This window comes from Hypomesus nipponensis, chromosome 12 (assembly GCF_054491055.1).
Source record: "Hypomesus nipponensis isolate SF chromosome 12, ASM5449105v1, whole genome shotgun sequence".
NCBI classification, from domain to species: Eukaryota; Metazoa; Chordata; class Actinopteri; order Osmeriformes; family Osmeridae; genus Hypomesus; species Hypomesus nipponensis.
Genome location: NC_140372.1, coordinates 5,875,001 through 5,897,500, shown reverse-complemented (window position 1 = coordinate 5,897,500; position 22,500 = coordinate 5,875,001). Strand labels below are relative to the sequence as shown.

General features: G+C 51.4%; 1 protein-coding gene across 1 annotated transcript in view; it reads left to right on the top strand.

Moving 5' to 3' along the window:
• Positions 1-22,500, top strand: part of LOC146260789 (NBAS subunit of NRZ tethering complex-like) — a 59,433-nt gene that overhangs the window by 5,917 nt on the left and 31,016 nt on the right. Inside the window, exons 7-23 of the mRNA XM_084668568.1 lie at positions 2,551-2,684; positions 4,031-4,164; positions 5,151-5,249; positions 5,877-6,015; positions 6,363-6,428; positions 7,209-7,337; positions 7,872-7,935; positions 8,238-8,431; positions 9,780-10,052; positions 11,424-11,549; positions 11,700-11,851; positions 12,031-12,168; positions 15,770-15,848; positions 16,421-16,525; positions 16,942-17,078; positions 20,059-20,145; positions 20,293-20,443. Coding sequence (XP_084524694.1) covers positions 2,551-2,684; positions 4,031-4,164; positions 5,151-5,249; positions 5,877-6,015; positions 6,363-6,428; positions 7,209-7,337; positions 7,872-7,935; positions 8,238-8,431; positions 9,780-10,052; positions 11,424-11,549; positions 11,700-11,851; positions 12,031-12,168; positions 15,770-15,848; positions 16,421-16,525; positions 16,942-17,078; positions 20,059-20,145; positions 20,293-20,443 — 2,207 coding nt within the window. The remainder of the gene's footprint in view (positions 1-2,550; positions 2,685-4,030; positions 4,165-5,150; positions 5,250-5,876; positions 6,016-6,362; positions 6,429-7,208; positions 7,338-7,871; positions 7,936-8,237; positions 8,432-9,779; positions 10,053-11,423; positions 11,550-11,699; positions 11,852-12,030; positions 12,169-15,769; positions 15,849-16,420; positions 16,526-16,941; positions 17,079-20,058; positions 20,146-20,292; positions 20,444-22,500) is intronic.

Sequence of the window (22,500 nt, the reverse complement as noted above, 5' to 3'; positions counted from 1 at the left end):
AGCCCAAAATCATGAAAAAGCCCCCAGTGTTAATTGGCTCGATAACGCCTCTGTGCACAGTGAGATCCATGCAGACATGTCTCGTGGAGTTTGGTGCGCCATCAGCCAACATCAGTGCCCGATCTCACTCATGCTCAAGTGGATGAACGGGCTCAAATGCCCACAGACACACTCCAAAGCCCTCTCGGGGGAAAGATCGCTGTCCTAGCCGCAGAGTGGGTGGGAGTCGGAGGGGGGCGCATGGTTTTACAATGGGACGTCAAGCTCATATAGGTTCATATACTTTGTAGTTGACCTGAGCATGTTTGACAGACGTGTATATGTTAGGATCATTTCTTTATCAAGTAATGCACAGAGTTCGTCGGATTCAAAGAAAGTACAATGGTTTAATGCTTGCCGGCAAGGAGACAAAATCTGATTGCAGTACAAAGTTAGTCTGAATGTCAGGTCTTCATGTTAGACCTTTTAAAACATTTTGGTGGGAGTCCCCTCCCCTACATCAGCTGTCAATGTGAGAGGTATCCCAGAGGTATCGCACGCATGTGTGTATGTGTGTGCGTGTTAACAACATCAACCCTGGTTAAAAGCACAACAACAGGATCTCCTGATGTCGTAAAAGCTCCTTCACATAGGTGTCGAGCAAATGGTCACCATACCTGGCGTCTCCACCTTAGTCCTTGTCACACAGTATCTCCTTAAAAACAAACAAAAAAAACTATATCTTCTAGTCTTAACAAACGCTCACCCTTCCCCCACCCTCTTTCCCCCATTAAGTGATAAGAAAGCCTCCAGTTTAGTTTTTTTTTGGGGGGGGGGCTTTGTTAGCTGCTGACAAAGAATGCTAAGCATCTGTATTATTCAGTATAACACATCACATTCTTAATTTCTCCGACAGCTTACTGTATGTGTCCGCTGTGTGTGTGTGTGTGTGTGTGTGTGCATGCTCCCGTCTGCCCCTGTTGCCCCCCCCACCCCTCCCCCCACCCCCTCCCCTACATAATTCATAAGGGTTGAGCTGTGATAAATGCGTCTGCAGGGCCGGCTGGTGATAGGGCTTCCACGGGCCTCGCTGCTAATATCCCCCCATGGCGTCCCGCCGCGCGCCACAATACGCCAGGACAGTAGCATCCAATTTCCCAGCTCTCCAAAAAAGCCATTTATGTGGAAATGGAGCGCTCCCTCAGCCGCAAACAACAAATACAAGGCGTAATGGGCAGATACCGAGAGAGAGAGAATGGGGAGGGGGGAGGGAGGGAGGGAAGCAGGAACGTGAGGGCAAGTGAGAGGGAGAGAGAGTACGGAAGAGAGGAAAGAGAAACGCCGAGATGGGAGAAGCTGAATGACGGAGAGCAGGGAGAGAGATGGAGAGAGATGGAGAGATGGATGGGAATGCGAGGAGCACAGAACGGCTGCCTTAATGTTACACACACACACACACACTCTCTCTCTCCCCAGTTATAAGTTGCTCGGAGGTGTGTTAAATTGCCTACTTCCAGGGGCGCACTTTGATAGTTGGGTTTTAAATTTTGGGAAGCTATTATTTTTCTCCATGGGGTGTCTCTCTCTCTCTCTCTCTTTCTCACTGTCTCCCTCTCTCTCCATATCATCACACTTTCATACCTTATTGTTTTTCCTGTTTCACACCCATCCTCTCCCCTTTATTACATGCATTATTACAGACACAATTCCACAGTGTAGTGGTAAATAGCAAAGACTTTCCACCCCAAATAACTATGCTTTTGTTGATGTAACCAAAATGGTGGTGCACCTTGTTATTTGTATACTTGACGCTAAATAGACTATTTTTAAAAACAAGAGAAATAGACTGTTTTGATGCGCTCCATTTACACAAACAGTAAATTACAAAAACTAATCAGATTGCTATTATACAGTCATACATTATTCTCTTAGAACACGTTATAAATCAATTAATACAGTATATTAGCAAAGGATACAAAGAAATATGACCATACACTGACAGTGCTGTTATTCCCAGATCTAGTATCTGTTCATCTCTATTGATGACCTCTCATGTAGTACCATTAAAGCGCTAAGCTGATCTGAGATCAGGGTTAGAGCCAGACCATTCCACCCAGGGACCCACAGAGGGAGGGCCAGGGACTCTTTTTATCACACTGAGAGGGTTGGCTCGCAGATCTGCCGAGTAAGCATATAGCCCCAAAAAGTACTCCAGAAGTTTGATTTATGATTTCTCAATTGTGTGTGTGCGTGGGGGGGAGTGTGTGTGAATGTGATCTTTTTTGCTGTATTATACCCCTGAGGCCATCATTGGTAGAATACTTTGATTCTCAGGTCTCAAACACACAGAGTTGATTTATGGGTTCAGTTTAAGTGGTTTCGTACTTGAGGTATTCATCATGGAAGCACTGCCCTCTGTCTTCATGGATAATTCACCAAAAAAGCTCAGCCCTTCTAATCTCTCTCCCTCTCTCCCTCCCCTCTCTCTCTCATCTCTCTCTCTCTCTCTCTCTCTCTCTCTCTCTCTCTCTCTCTCTCTCTCTCTCTCTCTCTCTCTCTCCATTGTTGCAGTGCCCAAGGATCCCAGTCTTCAGTGGCGCAGGGTGGCATGGAGTCATGACTGCACCCTCCTGGCCTACGCCGACAGTACCGGCACCGTGCGCGTGTTCGACCTGACGGGCAGTGAGCTGTTCGTCATCCCTCCGGTATCCACACGCCGCACTGCTCTCTCTCTCTCTCTCTCTCTCTCTCTCTCTCTCTCTCTCTCTCTCTCTGTCTCTGTCTCTCTCTCTCTCTCTCTCTCTCTCTCTCTCTCTTTCCTACTTTTGGGGGAGGGGAGAGTCAGTGTCAGCTGACCTTTGACCTTTGTGATCAGCAAGACTTGGCTGTGAGTGAACACACACACGAACACAACATCCAGACCACGGGCTCCAGAGAGGAGCTGCACCACTGGCCATGCATGAAACCCATTTACTGGGCGCTTTCAGCCGTAAGCCCCCTTCTGCTCCTGGAGAAGGCTTAGCCTTCTCAAATATTCTCTTCAGTCTGTCGCTTTTTGCTATCTCTCTCGTCTCTCTGCCTCTCTTTCTGGCCTTTTCCCCTGTCTCTCTTTCTTTCTCTCTCTCTCTCTCTCTCTCTCTCTCTCTCTCTCTCTCTCTCTCTCTCTCTCTCTCTCTCTCTGTCTGTCGGTCTTTCGGTCTGTCGGTCTGTCTGTCTGTCTGTCTGTCTGTCTGTCTGTATCTCTGTCTGGCTCAGTTCTCACTATGTATTCCCACAGTCCTCTTTCCTTCTCTCCTCCTTTCTCCACCGCTCTCTCCCTCCCTTCTTCTTTCATCTCCCCCTCTACTTTTGTAACGGCCTCTTTCTAAATCACTCCTAGCTGTAATTTCCAGCCCATCTGCTTCTCTTCTCCTTCACTCTCCCTCTCGCCTTCCCTCCTGCATGTGCTCTCACTGTCCCCTCTTATCATCCTCCCCTCTCCATCTCTCTCTCTCTCTCTATCACTTTTCCATCTCACCGTCCGCTCTGTCAAAGGCATTGAGTGCAGTCACTTGTCTACTCTCTCAGTCACACTCGCCCCCTGCCACCCGAGGTTTATTGCTCTATCTCTGTCTGCCACTTTGGCTTTAGCCACACACGCACACACACATGCTCGAACCTCCCCCCCCCACAGTCTTTTTCTCTCTCTGGCTTTGTCTCTCAACGTTGGTCTCCTTCAATGCAAGCCTCTCTTTGCCGTCTCTCCCGGTCTCTTGTTCTGTCTCCGTCCGTTCCTTCACTTCCCCGCTGGTCCCTCTCTCCCGCTCCACCTGTCTTGTCTCTCGCCCTCACCCTTCTCTCAAAATAGTTCTTTGTCCCTGGTAGGGCGAGACAGCCCTGTACTGCAACACTCCTATTTTTAGGGGATCGGATAAAGAAACAGAGGCTGATGGAGGGAGAACAGGAGAGCGAATAAAAGAAACCCAACACTGCCAGAGGTAGAATGGAAGATGAGGAGGAAGCATGACTAATATCCGCCGCTTGTTTGTTTGTCTGCCCCCTGCATCTGTAGACGGCCAGTTTCCCTGGAGACTACAGCTACGCTGCGGCCGGCCTCATTTTTCTGGAGTACACGGCCAGCGCTCAGTGGTCGGCAGAGCTGCTCGTCATCACCTACGGGGGCGGGCTCAAGAGCTACCTGGTCAGGTATGCACCATGAGGCGCCGCGTTGATTGCTGCTCTCAATGCTGGAGTGCAGATCGTGAGGTTGTAGGTTCAAATCCCCCCTCTCGCTTTGAATAAATGAGCCTGCTAACTAAGCAGGTTATTATTCTTATTCTAATGGTGCTGGAGTCGGGTGTCCGTCTCTTGATGGTGTGTGTGTGTGTGTGTTTGAGTGTGTTCAATTGTGGAGCCTCACAAATTCATCTGGGGGAGTTCTACTTTCCACACTCACACACTGACGCATAAATATGTACGTTGTCTCCCTCTCTCTCACACACACACATACACACCTACACACACACGTCACACACACCCCATCACACAACACGCCCAGATTTTGTCCGAAAAGGAGATCAGCAGTCTTCAGAGCTGAGCATTGAGAGCCATGAATCCCAGATTTCTAAACATCACTAGAGCTAATTATGATCTGGGAGCCATTTGAAGTGGTCTTCCAGCAGATTTCCTCTCTCCCAGTCTGCTTGCTTTGGTGTTTGTTTATAATCCTGCAGCTTAGCCACTCTCTTCACTCAGTCTGACTCTCAGGCTGGACCAAACTCGGCTGCCGGCATCACACTTTGAAAGAGAACATCAAGTAGAAGCATACATTTTTGTCTTTGTGGTGTTTGTGTGTGTGTGTGGGTGTGTGTGTGAGACAAAGGCAGGGTTTATGCTCACGCACACTTAAAGCAGCGTTAACTTTCCGTGAACCTCCACATATTTCAAGCTTAAGTGTGGTAATGTTAATAGTGCATGTAGTTATGAATACTTACTTTCTCCCTCTCGAAAAATCTCCTGAAAAATAGATTGATTCTCAACCCATTCTACAAAGATCACACAACGCTTAATTAGAAAGTAGTTTGCCAAGATAGATGACCATTTCCCAAGTCTGCAATGTCCTACTGAGTGCTTCCATGATTGTTCCACGTGTTCAAATTCCATCATGGTATCTGACCCTTGACCTCTCTCAGCGTGGGGACCAATCAGAGCTTCCAAGAGAACCACAGCTTCAGTTTCTCCGCTCACTACTCCCATGGCATCACCACGGCGATATACCATCCTGGCCACCGGTAAGCACACCCCTCATTCGCAGGCATGTGAAGCCCTCTGATTGGCCGGTTCGAGTGTCCGTCACGTTTCTTTCATCCATCCAGTCCACTAGTAAATATGGGGCAGGACCTTAAAGCTAACCAAAAGTATCCACTTGCTGGATTTCCCAGGATAAGACTTTAACAATACGGTTGTAACAGTGTCACCCAAGGCACATATTATTCATCCAACATAAGCAATGTTCTGCCTGTATGTGATTTCACATTCAGGTTCACTTTGAATATGTTCAGCAAACGCGTGCTTAAACGTGAAACATGTTATGGATGCCAGTGTTTTTACGGTGACTAGGTCTCTCCACAGACAGGGGGCAGTGTTGAGCCAGTGAGCCGTGCTGTTTTTGCCTTCTCATTGCTTTGTCATTGTTATGTCTGCTGGGGAATTCAACACCGGAGCTTTGTCTGCTATTTCAACTAATTACTAGTTCTGTGCTTTCCAAATGCTTTGCATGCAAATGACTGTGACACTCCCACTATGCAGTAATAATCACTCATGCTTCCATACAAAGAAAACCCCCACTCTCACCACCCTCGGCTATCAATAATGATTGTGTGTGTGTTTGTACATGCTTGTGTGTGTGTGTGTCCCAGGCTGCTGCTGGTGGGGGGGTGTGAGTCCGGGGGCCAGGATGTGTCCCGGGCCTCCCGCTGTGGCATCACTGCCTGGAGAGCTTTGTCTGGCTCTCCCTACTACAAGCAGGTCACCAGCTATGAGGACCACGTCCACGTCGTGAGTCCGCCTGCACGCACACTCACTCACACACTCACTCACTCACTCACTCACTCACTCACTCACTCACTCACTCACTCACTCACTCACTCACCTGCTCACCCTCTCTCTCACACAGCCATGCGCACACATGCAAAATCTCACACATACACACTCAAAACCCCCAAACTCAAAGCCCACCTTCATTATCACCCCCGCTATTACACAGGCATTTGCACACACACACACACACACACACACACACACACACACACACACACACACACACACACACACACACACACACACACACACAGAGACCCCCCCCCAAACCACAGGGCTGTTCTCAATCTCTGTGTGTGTTTCAGACTCAGAGGAGGGGCTACTTCAAGATCCCCACCTTCAGACTGTTCTCCAGACAGAACAACGAACAGGTACCTCAGCACTCTTTCACTTCCTCCTGCCTCCTCCCCCTCTCTCTTCTACTTTCCCCTCTACCTTCCCCTCCTCCTCTACCTCCCCCCTCTCCTCTCCTCCCCCTCCTCCTCTACCTCCCCCCCTCTACTCTCCTCCTCCCCTCTCTCCTCTACCGCCCCCCTCTCCTCTCCTCCCCCTCTCTCCTCTCCTCCCCTCTCTCCTCTACCTTCCCATCTTCCTCTACCACCCCCCTCTCCTCTCCTCTCCTCTCCTCTCCTCTCCTCCCCCTCTCTCCTCTCCTCCCCCTCTCTCCTCTACCTTCCCCTCTTCCTCTACCTCCCCCTCTCTCCTCTACCGCCCCCCTCTCCTCTCCTCCCCCTCTCTCCTCTCCTCTCCTCCCCCCTCTCCTCTACCTTCCCCTCTTCCTTTACCTCCCCCTCTCTCCTCTCCTCTCCTCCCCCCCTCCCCTCTACCTTCCCCTCTTCCTCTACCTCCCCCTCTCTCCTCTCCTTCCCCCCCTCTCCTCTACCTCCCCCTCTCTCCTCTCCTCTCCTCCCCCCCTCTCCTCTACCTTCCCCTCTTCCTCTACCTCCCCCTCTCTCCTCTCCTCTCCTCCCCCCTTCTCCTCTACCTTCCCCTCTTCCTCTACCTCCTCCTCTCTCCTCTACTCTGCCTCTCTCCATATTTGATGGGAAACTACATAAGCATTAACATACCCTTGAATGAAATAGACACATTTGGCACATCTCATGAAATGGGTCTTTGATTAATTGAATGTGTGTGTGTGTGTGCTCCAGGACGGTGTGTTCCGTATGAGCCTCAGTCCTGACGCCACTCTGCTGGCTGTGCTGCACTTCTCTGGCCGCCTGTCTCTCTGGGAGATCCCCTCACTCAGACAGAGGGCCCAGTGGGAGCAGGAGCAACAGGTACGCCCTGTGTGTGTGTGTGTGTGTGTGGGCGCACACGTGTGCATCTGTTTGTACCGTGACGGTCTGTGTCAGTTGTAATATAGTGTTTCTAGTTTTGTCGTTCTGTGTATGTGTGTGTGTGTGTGTGTGTGCTTCCCATTGCCAGTGGCAGGGGGCTTGGATTCCAGAAGGTTGTGCTGATTTGTACGGTGTGTGTTCTGCCTCAATGCTGCTCTGAGCAGACAGTGGAAGTGGATGTGTGCAGGGGAAACGGCTTCATCTCTCTCTCTCTCACTCACTCTCTCTCTCTCTCTCTCTCTCACTCTCACTCCCATTATCACTCTCCCACTCTCTCGCTATCTATCTCACAATCTATCTCACGCTCTCTCACTCACTTTGGCTCTCACTCTCTCGCACACGTTCTCTCTCTACTTCTCTCTCCTCCGTCCTGTGCGTCCCTCTGTACAAACCCTCCTCCTACTCTGCCTCCCTCTCCTTCTGTCCCCCCCCTCTCTTCCTCTCTCCACCCCCCCCCCCTGTTCTCCCCTGCAGCCAGGATTTGAGGAGATCAACCCCGAGTGGAAGACTTCGCTGGAGAAAAGGAAGAAAATAAAAGGTATCCTGAGCTACAAGGTGGAAAGCTATGCTCCGTTACTGACAAGAGTGTGCGTGCGTGTGTGCACATGCGTGAGAGAGACAGAGGCCGTCTTTTAAAGACACCCCAATAAGAAAATAGGATCTCTATGGAGCCCCCGCAGAGGATGACCCATGCATTGCGTAATACACCAGTACACACAGATATCTCCATCTCGCAGAGTCTGGGTGTGTGCGCTGAGGGGATAGCAGTCATACCTGTTGAGTGTGTGTGATGAAGTGACACAAGCTAACCTGTGTGTGTGTGTGTGTGTGTCTCCTCAGACAAGGAGCAGTACTACTCTCTGGTGGACGTGAGCTGGTGGAGTGAGAGTGTGTTGATCCTGGCTCGCTGCTCGGGGGCCCTGACCGTGTCGTCCAGCCGGAGCCTGGCCAACCTGCTGGGGAAGTCGTGCGAGTGGTTCGAACCCTCGCCCCGGGTCACCTCCGCCCACGACGGGGGCTTCCTCAGTCTGGAGGTGAGGACCACCACGCAGGGAGAGTTATGGAGTGTGGGCCCTGTGTGCTTGCGTATAGGCAATGTGTGTTTGTGCGTAGGTCTATGTGTGTGTCGCTGTGTAGGTCTGTGCTTGTGTGTGGGGGGGGGGGGGGGGGCGTGTGGGGTCTATGTGTATGTGTGTGTGGGGTCTATGTGTGTGTGTGTATGGGGGGAGGCATGTGGGCTCTATGTGTGTGTGTGTGTGTGTATGGGGGGAGGCATGTGGGGTCTGTGTGTGTGTGTGTATGGGGGGAGGCATGTGGGGTCTATGTGTGTGTGTGTGTGTGTATGGGGGGAGGCATGTGGGGTCTATGTGTGTGTGTTATCACCGATCTCCAAGCCTGGATAGTAAAAAGATTGTGATGATGAAATATTTATCCCTTGTATTTTATCCCCCTATAAAGGCACAGATTTCTCATCGCCCTCCTTTTTATTTTATTCCCTCGCTTTTTTATTTATTTCTGTCTGATTTACTGTGTAAAAAAGACTGAATATGGAGAGGAGGATGGAGAGGAGGCTGGAGGGAAGGAATAAGAGAGTGAAAAGTGGTGCGAGGGAGGAGATAAGGTTTTTACTCGCTGACAACTTTGGGGAAGGGTTTCATCAGCCCAGCTCGACATGGGGCTTACCGCCTGGAGGGGTGTGTGTGTGCGCATAGATGGGTGTGTGTGTGTGTGTACGTGTGTGCATGTCTGCATGTGTGCTTTTGACGTCCAAACTCAACATTCTAAATGTAACAAGTCTTGGATGTTGCACTTGAGTGTGTGTGTGTGTGTGTGTACTGCCTCTCATTGATTACGGAGCTAAATGTTTAAGGGTTACTAAATGTTAGAGAGCTCCCTGGTGAGAGGCAGGCAGGTGGGAGGATCCCCCAGCCCGGGTCAGACCTGCTGGGGCTGATCCTGCACCAGGAGCACGCTGCAGACACAACAGGGCCCCCCTCTCAGTCAGGGAGGGGGGAGGGGGTGCAGGAGGGAGAGGGTGAAAGGACCAGACTGGGAGGGAGATGTGTGCGTGGGTCCGTGCATGTGTGCGCGGGCGTGTGCGTGTATATATTCATTTCTTGGTCCAAAATATCTGTCTATTTGCCAGGCTGAGTGTGTGAGCGGGGAGAGGAGATTGCACCCAGCATGTGGTCGCTCTGTGTGCATGTTGCTGCTGTCCGGCCAGCGGGCCCGCCCTGCCTGTAGGATGTGTGTGCTGCGTTGTGTGTCCTCTGGCCAATCGTTGCCAAGATGACGCCCTGACCTTGGTGATCCGTGCTGCCTTCCTGGTGTGTTTTCATTATCTGTCCCTCTCCCCCCCCCTCCCCTCTCCCCCTCCCCCAGTGTGAGGTGAGGCAGGCTCAGAAGAGAGGCCGCCTGGAGAGCAGCCTCGGTGGCGGGGCAGGGAGCGAGGACGAGGACGGCGGCGGCGACTCGGACTCGGACGACGAGTCGTCGGCCAAGGCCCGCTACTTTGGCTACGTCAAGCAGGGCCTGTACTACGTGACGGAGATGGAGCGCTTCGCCCCGCCCCGCAAGCGCCCACGCACCGTGTTCAAGAACTACCGTCTGGTCAGCCTGCGCTCCACCACCCCAGAGGAGCTGTACCAGAGGAAGGTCAGCCAGCTCACCCAACACACACACACACACACACACACTCTGACCACACACACACTGACCACACACACACACTTTGACCACACACACACTTTGACCACACATACACTCTGACCACACACACACCCTGACCACACGCACACCCTGACCACACACACACCCTGACCACACACACACACCCTGACCACACGCACACCCTGACCACCCACACACACACCCTGACCACACGCACACCCTGACCACACACACACCCTGACCACACACACCCTGACCACACACACGAGTGGTTCTCATTGGTTCAGTCTTCTAATGTTTCTCTAAACTTCCCCCCCTGGGTTCCTCTAAGTTTTACATCATTTCAGCTGACAAAAGAAGATACATATTTCTCGATAGCTCTTCATTCTCATTTCCAAACAAGAATATTGTCGTTTTCTTTTTACAAATTGCTGCTCAGACGGCATTCTCCATCATACATAGACGAGCGGTGACATCATCTCTCAAAGGCTCTACAGTAGAATATCCATCATTTATCACCGGCATTGAACATCATCAGTCATGTTAATGGTGTTAATCATCATTAAACATTATTAGCAGTTACCATCTGTCATTCCTATCTCTGTTTAACACTCCCATTCCACAGAGCTGGAGAACTCTGCCTCTGCCTCGACTGGTCTAGTGCTGGATACTTAAGTCCACACAACAGTGTGTGTGCGTGTGTGTGTGCGTGTGTGTGTGTGTGTGTGGATTGGTTGTTGCAGTCTTCACACTCTTCACTGTGTTAGGAGCTCTAGTGGAGTTGAGAGAGCAGTGGGAGTGGGAGTGTGTGTGTGTGTGTGTGTTTTTGTGCATGCGCCCACCTGTCTGGCTCATTACTTATGTATGGTAATGCAGATTTGAAGTGTTGACACACTCTCACATACCAACACACACACACACAAAGCAGCCTACCTATTCCCTCGGGCTGGATCCCGTAGTTGGGTTTCTTGACTGCTTCCATTAAGAGAGCGTATCTGGAGTGATTGAATCCCATCCCCCTGGTTCAGGAGAGTCAGAGGAGATGAGTGGTTCTGGAGCGGGCTCGGTGTGCGGGCTCTGCAGAGCAGCTAACAGAGTTATTAGTGGAGGCCCAGGGAGGAGAGGAAACATGATGTCCTCCTACAGCTGTGGCAGTGTGTGGGATGAGCTACCGGCTTGGGAGAGCGGCACGCTGGATCATGCGTTTCCCTGCGCGCACACACACACACACATTCACACACACTTACACACACGCATATGCATGCTTGCAGACAAAGACAGATGCAAATGTTTCGTTTTTCGGCATTTTTTTTTTTAAGTCTGCAGGTTTCTTAACTGTTTGTGTGTGTTGTCCAGATTGACAGTGAGGAGTATGGGGAGGCCCTGGCCCTGGCCCAGGCCTATGGGCTGGACTCTGACCTGGTCTACCAGAGACAGTGGAGGAAGAGCACAGTCAGCATCGCCTCCATCCAGGACTACCTGGTACGCGACCACACTGTGTGTGTGTACGTTCTGTGTGTGTCAGTGTAGATGCGTGTCGTGCTCCTGTGTTTCCCGGATGATCAGAGCGTGGAGGGTGGGGGGGGGGGGGATAGCTTTTAACCCAAAACAAACCCCCCCTTCCCTCCGCAGAGTAAGATCCGGAAGCGCTCCTGGGTGCTGCACGAGTGCGCCGAGCGCGTCCCCGAGAACGTGGACGCTGCCAAGGAGCTGCTGCAGTACGGCCTGAAGGGCACCAGTCTGGAGGCCCTCATCGCCATAGGCAACGGAGAGGACGGGGGCAGGTACACCCCCCCCCCACACCCCCCCCCCCCCCACACACACACAGTACCGCAGACCCCGCCACATTCAGATCAGCACTGTAGCCTCCCTCTCTGCACCTCTGCTCTGTTTACTGGGACCAGCAGTGTCATCAGTTCTCATTAGAAACGCGCTCCGTTCCCCCCCCCCCTCTCTCCGCCAGATTCATCGTCACGGGGGACCTGGACCTGGACGATGTCCCATACGAGGACCTGGCGTCTCCGGAGGACGAGATGGAGAGGAGGGAGGAGAGGGAGACACTGAAACGCCGGGAGCTGCTGGCCCAGGTGGACTTTGGCAGGTACCCGCGTGCGCTCCTGCCCACCAGGACGAGAGGAGGACAGGGGAGGGAGCGGGGAGAGGAGAAGGGTGGAGGAGCGGAAAGGGATAAAGAGGAGCAAAATGGGACATGTCGGTCGAGACAGAGAGCGATGGAGAGCGCGGAGGAGAGTAAGGCAGGCTGAGAGGGAGAGGGGGCCTATGGGAGAAGGGGGGGAGATGGAGGGATGAGGAGATTAGTGGGTAATCTGTGGGAGATAATTCATGCCTTTGTTGGTGGGGTGCCCAGTGAAGACTAATGAAAGACCCTTTAGTGATAACTAATTACCCTGCGCCACACGTACACACACACACACACACACACACACACACACACGTACACACCCACACACACACTCACATGTTTGCACTCAGACACCCACACGCAGAAGGAAAAGTATGGCGTCGCTGGCAGTGCTGCATTCAGTGGGAAACTGTTTCTCTTATGTACTGTTATGCATCATAAATGCCGTGGTAGCAGATCCAATCAGCTTGGCGCTCCTGGGAAGGAGTGCGGGGAAGGACTGAGGGAGTGTGTGTTTGTGCCGTTGACTCACCAGCATCTTCAACTAGGTTTTTGCGTGACCATTTTGCGTGTGCCATTTGAATTCCTTCTCTTTCTCTTCCTTTCTTCTTTCTTCTCTCTCTCTCTCTCTCTCTCTCTCTCTCTCTCTCTCTCTCTCTCTCTCTCTCTCTCTCTCTCTCTCTCTCTCTCTCTCTCTCTCTCTCTCTCTCTCTCTCTCTCTCTCTCTCTCTCTCTCTCTCTCTCTCTCTCTCTCTCTCTCTCTCTCTCTCTCTCTCTCTCTCTCTCTCTCTCTCTCTCTCTCTCTCTCTCTCTCTCTCTCTCTCTCTCTCTCTCTCTCTCTCTCTCTCTCTCTCTCTCTCTCTCCATATATCTCCCCTTCAGTTTCCTTTCTATTTTGCCTTCTCTCCCTCCTCCTCTCCCTTTCCCTTCCGTGTCCCACTTCCTGTCCCCCTCGCTACTGAGGTGTGACTAACAACCCAACACGTCCCACCCACGGTACCCCACCACAACAAATAGCATTCCGGTTTGTAGCCGACCGTAGCAGATTGCAGCTTCTAGTTTGTGTCCATGTGCGCTGGTGTGGCAGACACACACATGCCTACGTGGGCTTGGCTGTCTGGTGAAGGGAGGGGGCTCTTTAAGGAAGTTGACAGCCAAAAGACTGAATCTTTTCTTTCCTGATTCCCGACTGTACCCAGAGTGCTTCGACGCTCTCGGCGAGTCGAGAGAGAGAGAGAGAGAGAGAGAGAGAGATAATAATTCTCTTAATTTCTTTTTAACTACCCTGCCTTTACAGCCAGCGCCTGGCATCGATCAGCACTGCGCGGGGTATGTGCGGATGGTCCGTGTGTATGGCGCTCGTGCAAGTGTGTATCCCACAGTGTATAAATATATATATATGTGTGTGTGCGAGGGAAACGTCTTCACTTCGAGCGGGCCATTTTCCGTCACAGTGTGCAGTGAAGCGGAGTGTGATTATTGCAGATGGCGGCAGTTGAAAGATTGGCCGCAATCAGGGGAGCGGAGCCTGACAGGCGTCAGAAGGCTAGTGTGAGGCTCCGGGCCTTGCACAGCCTGATTAGAAGAATTACCATCCCTCCCTAACTAGCTGATTTAACACTTACTGAAGTCTCTACCAAGCCCTCCCTCAAACTCTTGAGGCTCCACCCCCAACGGCGACCTGAGGGCGGAGAGTATGTCCGGTGTGGGTGGCACACAAAACATGAGGTGTGTGCGTGTGTTTAGGCTTTTGTCAGATCAGAATCAGACCCTCCGTCTCAAGTCTCATCTCCTCATCTGCTCCCTTATTAGTCTTCTGTGTCCGGGCTTATCTTCTGTGTGTGGTGTTTGTGTGCATGCGCGCACATGTTTTTGTGTGTATTATCGTTGCGTGTCAGCGTGTATTTGTGTATATTTCCGTGTGTGTTTGTGTGCCTGTTTGAGCAAATGTCTTTTGCCGTCTATTTATGCAGTCCAATTTTGTCTCTCATAGAATGCAATAATCGTTTTTTACTGCACACAATGTGTGTGTGTATGTGTGTCAATGCTATCAGATCAGCGGCTTATTACAATGTGATCTCGTCTCTTCTCCATCTCCGTGGAAACCTCTGAATATTACTGTATCAGAGGGAGATTGAACTGCATAAACAGGGACACGCACATCACACACAAGCAGCACACGCGCACACACATCACACACACACAGTGAAAACAGCGTGCACACATAACACGCGTAGGCAATCAGGAGCCAGTCTCTCTGCATTAGGCAGGGAGCGTGTGATGACGACTCGAGTGGAGGTAATGGTGGGGCTGTGGGCTGTCCTTTCAGCCTGCTCCTTCTATCCACGCGCACACACACACACACACACTCCATGGCACTCTCTACCACATACACATTCAATTTATTCTCCACACCTGGGAACCATGACGTGTCAAACGGACGTTGTGCGTGAGTGAATGTGCTGCACCTTCTTCTTTGTGGTGTTGGAATGGGGAGTAGGCCTATTGTGGAGGAGGACCGCCAGAACGTGTTGTGACACACGCAAGGCCAGCGCGAGCCTCTCCACGTGGTTCTTTTGACTAGTTCTGTTTGGATTGTCTCTCTCCTCTCTCCCACAGTACTCCCTCCGCCCTCTCTCTCGCTCTCTCTCTTTCTCTCTTTCTCTCTTTCTCTCTCGCTCTCTCGCTCTCTCGCTCTCTCGCTCTCTCGCTCTCTCTCTCTCTCTCTCTCTCTCTCTCTCTCTCTCTCTCTCTCTCTCAGCCCTCTGTACAGCAATGAACTGTGTGCGAGACTCTTATCTCTCGGACGTGTAGTTCCAGCCAGTGGCAATCTCAGCCGGTGTGTATAGACGACCGTGACACCAGCTCCCCTAATTGGGGGGCCAGGGAGTTCTGATAACCTCTAGTGGTTCAGTGTGTTCAGGTAGGTCCTCACCATCATGTGTGCCAGGTTTACTGTCGATACGTCGCTGACAGAGCCCGCTTGCGATCATGACAGAAGGTTGTGTTGTTGTCGGGGAGGATCAGGACTCAACCGCGGTCAATAGAGGATGTCGGTTCATTCCCTGGGGTGATTGTTAATTTGCGGTCTTCACAGGATGCAGGGACCAAGGTCTGTTGATTTGCGGTCGTGAAGGAAGTGGAGCGGTCATGTATGGGGGTTTGGGAGACAGGTGTAATTTATCGGTCAGCTGTTTAATGGTTTGTTGGCGGTGGTCAACTCACGGTTGAGTTGTGGTCTTTATTCAATAAGCTTGGTTTTGTAGTCGACCGCGGACAATATTCAATATTCCGAACTGTACAGAGCTGCCTGTCGTCATGGGGATCCATATGCTGTCTGTCTGAAGTCATTCCACAGATGGATGCAGTCCACATGGTTGGTAATCAGATATTGATTAGGTGTGACCATCAAGTGCATTTGTATTCAGTATTAAGAGATGAGGAACTGATGCTACTTTGTGGGTGTTGTGGTCACGTGTCCCTGTGGTCACTGCAGGCGTTGGGTTTTGAGGTAGTGTGGTCATGTGTGGTCATGTGTGGTTGACCTGTGGTGCTGCAGGTTGACCCTGGAGCAGAAGGAGCTGTGCCGGAGCAGACTGAAGCTGCTGTGCTACCTGGACCGCCTGGCCACGTACGAGGTAAGACCTGACCACTAAGCCAACCACAAACCTTAGTTCACAACGAACGTGGTTGACCGTGAATGTGATTGGAGTGAAGCTGGGCACCCGCCCACAGCTGAAGGCCAGACACCACATAAACACAGTCTCGTATATGTTAAAAGGTTGGATGATCACACACACACACACACACACACACACACACAGTCAAACATATAGGACCGTGTAAACAATCTAAAGGCTGGATCAATACACTTTACCCCATATTCCTCCTTCTCTCCTCCTCTGAAACTCCCTGTCCCCTTCACTTCCCTTCCACTCTGCTGACTGACTTGTTTTGGCTCTCTTAACCTTGTCTCCTCTCAGCTTCCCTTTCAACCTACGTCCTCTCCCGTCTCATCCTGCCTCTGTCTGTCTGTACTCTGTCTCTCATTGTCTTAACGCACCTCTCTCTCTCTCTCTCTCTCTCTCTCTCTCTCTCTCTCTCTCTCTCTCTCTCTCTCTCTCTCTCTCTCTCTCTCTCTCTCTCTCTCTCTCTCTCTGTCTCTCTGTCTCTCTCTGTCTCTCTCTCTCTCTCTCTCTCTCTCTCTCAGGAGATCCTGGGGGGGCCTCATGCTGCAGAGGAGAGATATGACGGAGAGTTCTTCAAGAAGTTCCGCAGTCAGAATATTGTTCAGTCAGCAAGAACCTATGCCAGGGTAAAGCCCTCACGCTCTCTCTGGGACTTCACACCTCCCTTCTCCTCTCCTCTTTTCATTCCTTCATCTTTCATTCTGTTGGTCTCAATCTCTTCCCTGTCCTTCTTGATAAAAGTGTCAATTGTATTATCCATGAGTGCATGGCCAACATGGCTTCCTCTCATGCACTGGAAGCGATTGTGTGTCGTGACCCCAAATGGACCAAACCATTTCTGGTTCTACACGGAGTGCAAATTCATTTATATCGTTCTTACCTCTAATCGTAAATATTACTTTACGCACTGGAGAAGAAGCTGACCCCCCGGATTGTTATTTAAAAAAAAAATGTTTGACCCACCCGATTGTTTATACTTTGCACTCCGGTTCTACATATGCTATCTGGAAGTGACCCTGTGTGTGTGTGTGTGTGTGTGTAGGAGAGTAACGTGAAGGCCCTGGACATCCTGTTCACCTTCCATGGAGCAGAAGTTCTTCAGCACCGTCTAGCTCTCCTCCTCAACTTCCCTGAGACCACCTCTCCTCATGAATACATCATCCTGCTGCCAGAGGCATGGTGAGACACACACACACACACACACACACACCTACTCTCTCACTTAGACACATACAGTACATACACACATACAACACACACACATGTGCTTACACAAGATACCAAATAAGTAAATACACAGATATATAAATTATGCACAGTAAACACTTTTGTTGTGGTTTTGTTTTCACACCCCAGCTTAGGTCCTCTGGGAATTCACCACTCTCACACAGATACACACATATTGTGCGCACACACGCACACAAAGACCGACACACACACCACCCCTCAGCAATAAAGGCTGACTTGTCAAACAGATTTGAAATGAAAGGACGGAGAGATAATTGGGCGTTCTAAATTTACACGCAAACAAATACCCCAACGAATCATAATGACACGATGATGGCGGTCGCATCCCCCCCCCCCCCCCCCCCCCGCCCCCCTTCTATGTTTGCTTTATCTTTTTTGCAATATGTCTCCCTGGCTCGCTGCAGAAGAAGCTTTGTCACCAGGTAATTGTTCAGATGGCAGAGGTGTGTGTACGACACAGCTCCTTCAGTTTCCATGACTCCTCTCCGTCTGCAATGCAGGGGATGGTGGGGGGGGGCGGTGCGCGAAGGAAGGATGGTGGGATGAGATGATGAAAGGGAGGTAGAGAAGCAGGAGTGGGTTGGGGGGGCTCATCCCTCAACCTCTTTATGGCTCCCTAATGTGGGGGGGGGCGTGATTTGGCCAACCGTCCCTAATTCCTCTGCTCCACCAGCTTCCCCCCCTTCTCCAACCACTCCTCCTGACTCCCCTTTTACCCAACCCTCTTGCCTCTCCTCTCCCACTGTTCTTTTTCTTCTTCTTCTTCTTTTGGATGTATAAATACACACGCGCATCACATCCCCACTATCAGCCGTTCCCCCGGCGCTCGGTGGAGGTCAGCCGGCTCTGCAGTGGGCATCCATCACGGCTCCTGCGCTGTAGGGTGGTTTCCTGCTTCCTCCATTCTGTGAGTGCTAACTGCTCTCCGGCAGGGCTCCGCGCTCCTCCAACTCTGCAGCGGACGGCAGGGGCCCCCGGCCATCTGTCTACATCTGCCATACAGCAGCGCCGCTCCAACCGTGGAGAGAAAAGGCTGTGTTTTCTTGGTATCGAGGAGGTTTAGACTCTCTTTTGGAAGTGTGCTCGCATCCCGGGGGTGCGTTCATAGACACCAGCCCCAGAGGTGTGCCCTGTGACTCGGACTGAAGCACCAGCGTCAGGTGTTATGGACGCAGGCCGACTATTTCTTTGGTGATCGAGGGAGCCCTCAAATCCAAACCCACATCACACACCTCCTCCTCCACACCCCACCAACCCCTGCTCTCTCTCGGCGTCTGGTGTCTCTCTCATTCTTCTTCTCTCGCTCTTCTTCTTTCGTTCATTTCTCTCTCTCTGTAATTTTTCCTCTCTCGCTCATCTTCTCTCATTCACTTCTTTCTCTCTTTCTCTCTCTCTCGCTCTCTCTCTCTCTCTCTCTCTCTCTCTCTCTCTCTCTTTCTCTCTCTTTCTCTCTCTCTCGCTTGTTCTACTTCTCTCGCTCTTCTTCTCTCGTTCACTTCTCTCACTCATTCCCTTTCTCTGTCTCTCTCTTTTCTCTCCTGCCTGCCACTTTTCCTGACCCAGCTCCCTCTCCCTTCCTCCATTTCTGCGCCTCCACTCCTGCCTCTCATCCAGTGTCTGTTTCTCTCCGCGAGCAGCTGATTTTCGAGTAGATTATGGGGGCATGAGGGGAATAATTCATTCCTCTCATCGATATCTGCTCTCTGCCCTCCGTGTTTACTCCTTTCAACCCCTCCTCCGGGGAAAACCGCCGCGGGAAGAGACGAGCCCAGACAGGGAAGGAGAGCAGACAAGTCAGAAGGGGAAAAGGAGAGCCACTCTTTGTTCCTCTTTGTGCTGCCTTTGTGCTGAATATTCGAGGCAGCACGTTGACGTGGAACGGAGGCTTTTCTTCTCCATCACCATGTGACAGACAGCCTCACTGAGACAGCGTACCAATAGGCTGTTCAAGAGGCCGGTCAGTTTGAAGCGAAGCCTGTAGGACTTGGGGGCTTTTATCAACTGTTTTATACACAGCATGATACACCAGCCCATGAATCATTTCCGTCTTGTAAGACTCGCTATATTTTGTAACAACATACGTTATCGTGGTAAATAATAAATGTGCCTCTACCGAACACCACAAGGACAGTTGATGTGTGGTTCCACTATCTGCCCGGGTTTTACAACTGTGCCTCGTATTTTTCTGTCTGCAGATAAAAAACGTAAATAAATAGATAACGCAGGAACACATAAGTGAAGATGGATCAGAGATGAAGCAGCGTCTCCACGTTCCCATGAGGCCGTGTGCTCGTCTCAGGGTCGCCGCTCCGCCGGCACGCCAGGAGTTGTCATCCCTCGTCAGTTCTTTTTTCTTCCCTCTCCTCCCTCTATCATCCCCCCCAGTACTTTTTATCTCCCCCTAGACATGTCACATTCAAGGAGACTGAGGAAAAGTAAAGCGTTGCACCGACGAGGCGTTCAGAAAATAAAAGTCGTGGTTATTTACAACGCCCAACCAAACACACTCTTTTGAGAAAATAAAAGTCTTGGTTTATTTATTGCGCGCCGTTTCCTTTTCGGTTTCCATTGCCAGGGTTTCTTCCACATGGTGGTCAGGTGTTGTTTTGTAGCTCTAAACATCGGGGGTGAGTGATGGGGGGCTGTTACTGGAGCTGGGTAGGGCTGCTGGCTGGCTGGCTGGCTGGCTGCGAGAGAGTGCGTCCTGTCTCGGTTGCAGGTAGACTTTTATGGCTCCGATGGATTCCTTTCAGATCAGCGTTCATGTTGTGAAAAGGCTTTACCCACGGCCTCCATTTAGTTAGTTCCATGATGGGGTTGATGTTCTCTCTCAGCTGTGCTGTTTTTGCAGTCCATACCAACTACCCTCTCTTCCCCTCTCTCTCTCTCCCTCGCCTCGTCTCTTTCATAGTATGGATGAGAGTGGCAGTCTGGCGTTGATTCCCTGGGATGAACAGAGGCACAGAGAGATGGACTGGTGTGAGGTGGAGGAATGCAGGTAACGATGACGTCAGCGTGGCATTGTGGGTAACGTAGTGTCAACACCCCACATTGTTTCCTTCAACACCCCTGGATTTGGACTGAGAACGTTTGCAGCTCCAAAACACACTACCCTGTCCGGCCCCTGTGTTTCTCCCTCGGTCAGGGCCGTGCTGGACCAGACCGCGTCGGACGATGACGACTTCCTGTACAAGACGCCGGCGCTGCTACGGTTCAGAACGGCCACGCCCTCCGTCGAGCTGCTGACCGACTGGTACATCAGCCGGGCTGAGGAGATCGACTCCTGCTCCAGACAGGTACTGGACCTGAAGGGGGGGGGGGGGGGTTACTGCACACTCCCTGGAAAACCTTAGTTCCCCATCAAAGCCCAGGACCTTGACTTCTTACATTTACATTGAGCAGACGCTCTCATCCAGAGCGACTTACAGTAAGTACAGGGACATTCCCCCGAGGCAAATAGGGTGAAGTGCCTTGCCCAAGGAGGTCATTTGGCACGGACGGGAATTGATCCGGCAACCTTCTGATGACTAGCCCGATCCACTAACCGCTCAGCCATCTGACCGAGCGGTCAGCTCAGCCCACTTGAGATGCGCTGTGGCTTTGTATGGATAATGTAGTCTGTGCTGGTGTGCAGTGCTGCCACCTTTCTGGTCCACCAAACAAACGCTTCTTAAAATGAGCATGGCAGTGTTGAGTGGATAGTGAACCATAGAGTTCTAACTGGCACACAGTGTGAATGTGTTGCTGTGTTGTGCGAGCTGTAAGAGGAGCTCAAAATAACTTGTTTGGCAGAGTTGCGTCTGGTGATGTCGCCCTCTCACCCGACACACATTGAGTACGCCCCCCCCCTCAGAGTGATAGAGCTACCGAGTCACACCCTCTCGGTTAGAAAGAGCCTGGAGCCTTCCTCCTGCTCTTCACAGTTCATGTGTTTGTGCGGTGGAAGGATGGAGAGACGAGAGGCTGTACGGGACCAGAGAGGAGACGCACCCCTCTTTCATCACCCTCCTCCCTATCCTCATCCATCCCTCCTGTTTCCCCCCATCCCGAGTGCAGAGAAGAGGAGCCGTGAAGATCTCGGTGTCCTTTGTTCTCCAGGAATCCCAGCTTTAAAAAAAAAAAGAAGAAAAAAACTGTGCTCTCCGCATATTCTTTTAATTGGTCTGTCTCTCATCTTCCCTTTCCCTTTCTCTACTCTACTACAGAAGCCCCTTGGGACCCCCCCTCCTCCTCCCCCCTCTCTCCTCCTCTTCTCCATCCCAACACCAAGTAAAGACACGTTAATACACCTCCGCTTTCTTGTTATCCCTCTCAACACAATCCCTTCTTCCTGCTGCCCGGCCTCCCCTCTCGTTTAATCTCCCTCGTTTCTCCTTCACTCATCCCTTGCTCGCCTGTGTTCACGCTCCGGAGAGCGATGTAATGGAGGGAGAATTAGGCCGGATTAAAATAAGATGGCGGTGTGGCTAAACCTCATACAGTCAGGATGGCGAGAGAGAGATGAGGGATGAAAGTAAAGAAAGATTGAAATATAAAGCCAGGAGGACAGGGATCATGGGAAAGAGGAAGTAGGGCTAAGGAAGAGAAGGAGAAGACGAATCAAGAAAGAGAGACATTTTAGAAGGAAGCGAGGAAAAATGAAGTGAAGGAAATAAGGAGGCCAGTGAATAAAGACTGATTGGATTTGATCAAGAGATTAGAAGACATGGTTGAATTGTGCTGCGCGTTGCGAGAGGGGGCAGGAGGAAGGGCTGGAACAAAGGGGAAACTGAAAAGAAGTGTGGTGGTGAAGGGAGTAGGAGGAAGCAGGGGGACAACACACAGGGGTTTGAGGCGGAAAACGGAAAAGGAGGAGAGCAGGGAAGGATGCGAGGATGAATGTACGGCAAGAGGGAGGAAGGTTGGAGGAATGTACGTTAAGAGGGAGGAAGGTTGGAGGAATGTACGTTAAGAGGGAGGAAGGTTGGAGGAATGTACGGCAAGAGGGAGGAAGGATTGGAGGAATGTACAGCAAGAGGGAGGAAGGTTGGAAGAATCGGAGGAAGGGCCCCAGAGCTGGGCCCCAGAGCTGGGCCCCAGAGCTGGGCCCCAGAGCTGGGCCCCAGAGCTGGGCCCCAGAGCTGGGCCCCAGAGCTGGGCCCCAGAGCTGGGCCCCAGAGCTGGGCCCCAGCTCTGAGGAGGGAAAGGCTGAGCTGCAGGAGGGGAGGACAGAGCAAGGAGAAGGCTAATTAAAAAAAAAAGTGTGATTTTAACATCTAAATTAAGTTAACTTGGGGTTCTATCTCTGGAGAGAGATAAAGAAACAGATGTGGGTGGGGGGGGGTTACGGGGAGAATAGAGAGTCTTTACTCTC